This window comes from Sinocyclocheilus rhinocerous, unplaced genomic scaffold (genome assembly GCF_001515625.1).
Source record: "Sinocyclocheilus rhinocerous isolate Xijiao unplaced genomic scaffold, SAMN03320098_v1.1 scaffold683, whole genome shotgun sequence".
Taxonomy (NCBI): domain Eukaryota; kingdom Metazoa; phylum Chordata; class Actinopteri; order Cypriniformes; family Cyprinidae; genus Sinocyclocheilus; species Sinocyclocheilus rhinocerous.
In genome coordinates this window covers 338,969-346,078 of record NW_015642819.1, presented here as the reverse complement: position 1 = coordinate 346,078, position 7,110 = coordinate 338,969, and the positions used below count along the sequence as shown (strand labels likewise).

General features: G+C 38.4%; 2 protein-coding genes across 5 annotated transcripts in view; both read left to right on the top strand.

The window, feature by feature from the left end:
• Window positions 1-3,133, top strand: part of LOC107756586 (14-3-3 protein beta/alpha-A-like) — a 21,800-nt gene extending 18,667 nt beyond the window's left edge. For both annotated transcript variants that reach the window (XM_016573759.1, XM_016573760.1), the window contains exons 5-6: window positions 1,795-1,890; window positions 2,056-3,133. In XM_016573759.1, the coding sequence (XP_016429245.1) occupies window positions 1,795-1,890; window positions 2,056-2,115 (156 nt within the window). In that variant the 3' untranslated portion in view covers window positions 2,116-3,133. The remainder of the gene's footprint in view (window positions 1-1,794; window positions 1,891-2,055) is intronic.
• Window positions 3,134-3,922: 789 nt separating this feature from the next.
• Window positions 3,923-7,110, top strand: part of LOC107756583 (disintegrin and metalloproteinase domain-containing protein 17-like) — a 14,334-nt gene continuing 11,146 nt past the window's right edge. For 2 of the 3 annotated variants that reach the window (XM_016573757.1, XM_016573755.1), the window contains exons 1-3: window positions 3,923-4,411; window positions 6,216-6,348; window positions 6,439-6,572. In XM_016573757.1, the coding sequence (XP_016429243.1) occupies window positions 4,324-4,411; window positions 6,216-6,348; window positions 6,439-6,572 (355 nt within the window). In that variant the 5' untranslated portion in view covers window positions 3,923-4,323. The remainder of the gene's footprint in view (window positions 4,412-6,215; window positions 6,349-6,438; window positions 6,573-7,110) is intronic. The other variant, XM_016573756.1, reaches the window with a different exon arrangement.

Sequence of the window (7,110 nt, the reverse complement as noted above, 5' to 3'; positions counted from 1 at the left end):
ATTGTTATTTTATAATTTCAAAATATAAAGGAAAAGTAGCTATAAATGAATGTCTAATAAGACAACAGGTGCTCCTCTGTTGCCATCTACTGGTTATAATGGTGATTTGATGTATTTTTTATTTATTTTACAAGTGTTTGTTCACCACAGTATATTTTGGTCATTCCATTGAAAATAACATTCAAATTGAATCATGTTGGAGCTTTAAAGTGCTGGCAACAATGGGTGGGGATAACATCAACAGGAGAAGTGGTAGGCTTAATCTTGTGAACTATATCGCCAAGCTCAGAAAAGAATATTGGTTCAAAAAAAGCATGACAGGTGAGGGGTTCAGAGGGGTCATGACTGCACATTGTAACAGTAGACCGTATGGCGTCCACCTTTCCCATAAAAGAATGTAGGAATGCTGCACAGGTCTCTGGAGTACTGTCCAGACCAGAAGTGCATTTAGTCGCAAATTGAAGAAAAGTTTGTTTTTCAAAGTACTTTGTGATTTTTCTTACTTCACAAAAAAGAACAAAACTGTCAAAATCTGATTTCTTGATGATTTGATATTTTAGCCTAGTGATTTTATTATTGTTATTTTATAATTTCAAAATATAAAGGAAAAGTAGCTATAAATGAATGTCTAATAAGACAACAGGTGCTCCTCTGTTGCCATCTACAGGTTATAATGGTGATTTGATGTATTTTTTATTTATTTTACAAGTGTTTGTTCACCACAGTATATTTTGGTCATTCCATTGAAAATAACATTCAAATTGAATCATTTTGGAGCTTTAAAGTGCTGGCAACAGTTGTGTGAAATGCTTGTAAGTCATTGAAAATTGCTTGAATTTCTCTCTCAAAAGATTGTACAAACCCTGAAATGAATAATGTAATAACATTTGACTATTTCTACCACAACACCATGGTTACAGTTAGCGTTACTACTTCTTGTTTTCTACGTCAGCGCTGTTTGATCTGTTTATAACAGAGAATTCTGTGCAGAATTTGAATGCATCTCACTAGATCTCGCAGCAACCTTTATTCATTCTGCAGTGAATTCAAACGCTTCTCGCTGGATCTCGCAGCGCTGTGCAGTAACAGTGTCGCAAAATCAACTTTGGTTCCCGAGTAAAGCTGTTCTGAGCTCGGACAAGTTTGTTTGTGTCGCGGCCCGAGTTGATAAACGGTCCGCGCTGCGCAGCTCAAACGAGTAGCGGGATTTTGTTGCTTTTGTTTCATTTGCCGTTTGATATTTCTCATATACGAAAGACTATTTGGTCACAGTCTGGGGCCCTGCTTTATGAGGAACAGAAACCTCTCAGGTTTCATTAAAATATCATAATTTGTGTTTTGAAGATTAACCAAAGTCTTAATGGTTTGGAACGACATGAGGATAAGTAAATGCTGATTTTCATTTTAAGGTAAAGTCTATAATTTATTTATTTTTTTTTTTCAACATTTCAGCTTTCAGCTCGACCAATAATATGAGTTTGAGGAGGGACTACCTGTACTAAGCTGTTTAGCAGGGATTTTACAGGTTTTTCGCAAAACAATAGCATATAGGGTTGGGGCTCATTTTTTCCATTCTTTTAGGTGCTGGTAGTAGTGGAAAATACTCACTTCAACTTTAATTAGACCTTGAACTCAATAAAGGGAAATTCCTATGGAAATTTTACCCACTTGTCCTTCTGGATTTTTAGCTTTTCCTCAAGCTTTGAATTTCTTCAGACACATGGTTCGCATACCAGGGGCTTGACTTTTGTGGTTCTTCACATACTTCAACTTATTGTGGCCTTGTGCTTGCAGGCCTTTGATGAAGCCATTGCAGAGCTGGATACACTGAATGAAGACTCGTACAAAGACAGCACACTTATCATGCAGCTGCTTAGAGACAACCTCACAGTGAGTTACAAAGAAGGTCATACTAACCTACAGAAGACCAAAAATAATCTTCTCTGAGACTTGTGGCTTGTGCTTTGGATAAGTTATATTACAATCATTTATATTGGGAATTCAAAATATAAATGTTCAGTATTCAAAAACAGCTTTTTGTCTTTTTTTAATTAGTTATGGACCTCTGACAACGCTGCAGATGAGGGTGAAGGAGGAGACGGAGGAGAGAACTAAACACCCACATCTATCCACATATTAAAGAAAAACAATCCTGGAAAAAGACAACTTTTTACACTTCTTCATTCCTTATTGTTTCACTTATGATTATTCTTGCCATGTAAACCCATGATCATTACCAATGAGCTGTGAGTGTGGGAATTCAAATCAGTCCGGGTTTTTTTTTCTCTGTTTTCCACCACCTGGCTTGTGGTTGTAATGAAGGTAAATATTAAGTTAAAGTAACATTTCCACTCCTCAGTTTTGTGTTTTTGTCCATTGGCCTTCTATATGTGCAGTGTCTGCTGTAGAAAAGTATTAGCCTCACATAAAATCAATTGTCCTTTAATTGTGACACAGCGACTAGTGTGTATATTCTGGTGAACTGAAACATTGGAAGTGTCGGTCACAAAATGCAAAGCGTTTTGCCTCAAGCATGGCTAGTTCCTGTCCTGCTATATCACCTTCCATTATATGTCTCTCTAGGGAGATCAACATGCACTTGAATGAGATAAATGTCTTGTTGACTGTCATAGTGTTGGCTTAAAATGGGCCTGTGATTTAGTATTGATAGCAGGAAGGCTGTTGTCTGATGTACCAAGTCAGCTAGCTTTGCTCTGCCAAGTATGCACTTTTCATTGACCATTTGAATCATGTCTTCATCATGAAGGTCACGAAACACTCCTGCCTAATTATGGTTTTCACTATAATGTTACCTTGTGATGGCTTGTGATAATTAAAAAGGAAAAGAAATATCATGCATGCCCATTTTTCAATATACACTGGAATGGGAACCAGTACTGCATACTTATTCCACAGTTTGGTTTAGTACTTTTCATTGCAGGTTTATGCACACGTTGAGAGGATGTTTGATTTGTCAAGTGATGTCAATAGAGTTAATTGGACCAGTTGTGTTTTTGCTAATCATTGACTGTAGTCCCCCCAAAGCCTTGTGAAAATGTACAAGCCCTACATAACAGCAATGTAACCTGAATTAAAATGACCATTTTATAAACCATACAGTTTTGTTTTGAAATTTGTTTCATTGTTTTCTCTCAGTCTGTCTTGGTGACTTTTTTTGTGAGATAATGTGATGCAATTGACGGGGTTTCTGATTATATAGACATATTGATGTATTTCCTCTTGAAATAGGACTTGTATTTCTGTCTCTTATTTATTATTTTTTTTAATGCCAGCAGCATTTTTGTTTACATCACTTTGCAGAAGTGTCTAATCAAATGCTGTTATTCTAGAAAGCAAATGATTGGTCAAAATTATCAAGTGTAGAATGAGTCATCAGTATTTTTGGTCAGTTTTCCTGGAAAAGGAAAAACTGAATGATACAAGTAAAAATAGTCAGCATTTACTAGTACAGTAGGGCACCCTAACAACTAATAGACGAGGACTAAAAGCCATTAAACTCATTGTTATTGATGGTTTAACAGTTCTTTGAAAATAATTAGTACTTATGACAAATAAACTTAATGCTTTAAGTCAGTTATAATATACTAAAATAAAAGATTTACGCCTGCTTGTATACTGTCCTCCAAATGAGTCTAGACGCTTGTCTGAATTTCATGGGGTTTGAGGTAAGAATTTAAAAATAGTGTCCGGACGAGACCGAGGCTGTTCTCAAAACCAAGTGCGCTCTCTACCTAGACACGCTCACACGACTGTGACGCCGAACAAATGCTGACTATATAGGCAGCACACAAGGTTTTTAGCCTCGGCCCGAGAGTTTATCCTCTTACGTAACTCATACCGCGGATACACTGACTTGACACCTATTTGAAATGTCTCGTGTAAAGTCACGCGTGAATTTAAAATCAACCCTTTAAATCAGTCTTTTGAAAACGCCTTAAACACCATCTCTAGATAAAGTTAATAGTGATTTCCTGGCGCGTGGTGAAACTGATCTATCCATCCCACATTAAATACTTCCGGGTATTTCACTACACTCAGATGTTGGCATGATTTGGTTTTGAGTGAATCTTTTTTTCTTTATAACATCAGGCGACATGGACGAGAGCGTCTTGAAGTGAGCGTTTTTCTTTTGTTCTTCTTTGATACTCGGTTGATACTTTGTGGCTTTGTTTTATCCAGCCAGATGTGAGCGTGTACATTTGTTTGGCCATGTCCAGATGTTGATCTCAAACAGATTGATAATCCATGGGATTAAATGCCGCTGCTGTGTGAAGTTCTGTATTGTGCATTAACGTCCTCGCCATGAAACGCATCGTTTTCTTTCTGGCGTCTTTTTTCTTGACGGAATGTTCAAGGAGACCCATTAGGGATGTCCTAGACGACGAGTACGGTGAGTTATTGGGAATGGGAATACTTTGAAAACATTATGGATAAATTTAAATTGAAAGATTGTGTTGTGTTGGTGACGCCGTCATAACCATATTGCGCTTTTTCAAAACCCTTACTGTATTTCAAATATCAGATCTTGTTTTTGTTATTGAATTGAATGACTTTCAGCAAACAGTTTGAGAAACTAAACTGCAAAAGCATTTTACGAGAGTTTACCATGGCAACCAGACTTTTCACCAAAATACCATACTTTTAATTATATGTATATTATTAGTGGTGTTATAAACAAAATGATAAACAACGATATAAGCAAAAAGTTAATAATGAGTATAACTTATTCTGCAGAAAACAATGGCCATTTAATTAGTCTTTTCCTCTTTCTGTTAATGAAAATTGTTCCAAAAGAAGCCAAAGCCTCAATGATTGGCTATCACAAAACAACACACGGACTGGAGCTCTGCGTGAGTGGAATGGAGTGAAAGTTATTTTGCCACCCCACTCAACGCGTTCTGTAATAATGACTCCGGGTTTTATACTCCATCTTTTACTCCACTAAATTAAAGGCAGAGTAAGTGATTTCTGGTAGCCAATGTTGATATTTGAAATCACCAAAACAAACACGCACCTACCCCAAAAGGGTCTTGCCCCTATTTTGATAGCTCCGCCCCACATATACATACGCAACCCAGGCAACGATTAGTTCTGTGAAACAAAGCAAAACCAATGTTACACCGTGTCTACGGACGTGAGCGGCGCGGCGCAACAAATCCCCGACAGAAAACTGCTGCCGGGTTCTATTTATGACGTGCTGACACAAATTTCAAATGGTTTTCAACGGTCGTTTGATCGCGTCCAGTGTAGGCAGACTTTAGCTGTTGTAGACACGGTGTTACTCACCTATTGAGAAGAAACAAAGCAACCTCGGCGTCCGATCGCAGGCCTCCGCTCCTTGAGTTCTCTCCAGCGCTGAAAAGCTGATCCGATATTTACACGGGTACTACTTCTTGCCTTATCGTTCCGCAGACATTTTCCTCTTTTGTTTTTTATCCGCCATCTCTATCTTTCTGTCGCTCGGCTCGGCTAATGTCCGTCCCATGCACTGAACGCGCTCTCCTCCACATCACGAGTAGACACGCCCCTTATTGCTGATTGGCTACAAGTTTTTGCGATTCGGCCCGAATCAGTTTTCTAAAGTGTTTTTGAAAAATCACATACCCTGCCTTTAAGAGCCCCTTAAAAGAGAAACTTAGAATTCTGACAAATAAAAAGTTAGAATTGAGAGGTGTAAACTTCGAATTCAAAGAAAAGAAGTCAGGATTGCGAGAAATAAACCCGCAAATCTAAGAAAAAGTCAGAATTGCAAGATATAAACCTGAAATTGCGGGAATTAAAGTCAGAATTGCAAGATGTAAACAGAATTCTGAGAAAACAAATGTCACAATTGCAAATTGTTTACTCAGAATTTAGAGAAAAAAGTAAGAATTGTGAGATATAAATGTGCATTTTAAGAAAAACTGGGAAAAGCAAGATGGTAACTCAAAATTGCGAGATATAAACTCACAATTGTGAAAAATAAAGTTGTAATTGCTATAAATTCGCAATTCTAAAAAGGTATGAATTGTCATAGACGTGCAATTGCAAGAAATAAAGTCAGAATTGTGAGATAAAAAGTCGCAATTACCTTTTTTTTTTTTTATTCCGTGGTCATAGTTGAGAGAAACTCTTTCTGAGCAGTAAATTCACTTTAAAAATACATTTGTCTCATTTAGTGACATGCATAAAGTTTTTACCTGTGCCTCTTTCAGACCAGCTCAGCTCATTGCTGTCAGACTTTGATGTTCTTCAGCTGTCCAGTCTTCAACAGCATTCGGTTCGTAAGAGAGACGTCCAGTCGCAAACGCACGCAGAAAGACTTCTCGGTTTCACTGCATTGCAGAGGTGAATACTCATCACCCATGTACCATGACACAATGTCACCGCCAATATTAGTGCTCAGTCATTTGATAAACTCCCCTAAATATTTCACAGGCATTTCAAATTGTACCTGACAACCAACACAGAGCTCTTCACTCATGACTTTAAGGCTGTGGTAGTAGGGGAGAATGGTGCTCAAGAGATGTACGAGGTCCAGAGAGAAAACTTCTTCACTGGCCATGTCATTGGTAACTCTGTTTTAACATCTAAAGTACTTTTAAAGGGGTCATATGATGTGATTTCAATTTTTCCTTTCTCTTTGGAGTGTTACAAGCTCTTGGTGCATAAAGAAGATCTGTAAAGTTGCAAAGACTAAAGTCTCAAATCCAAAGAGACATTCTTTATAAAAGTTAAGAGTCAGCCACGCCTACCTAAAACGGCTCGTTCTAACACGCCCCCACATACCTACGTCACGATCTGGGAAAATTTGCATAACGCCGCCCAAATGTTAACGCAAAGAAAGAAGGCGTAACTTTAATTCTCACTGTTGCCGCCGCCGCCGTGTTGTGGAGTCGCTGTGTGTTTCGTTGTGAAAGCGAAACTACTTAGGTTGGCCTTCCAAAAGAGGACGATATCCGCTTCGTCATGCCTAGAGCTGATCCGTGCTGGTCGCTGAGACAATACATCAACTTTGCGCTGTGGATCGCAAGATCGGCTTTCACCGTGGACGAAGAGGAGTCCAGCCCGGGGTTTTCACATGTGGTTGCCGCTCCTTCATCGAATCCG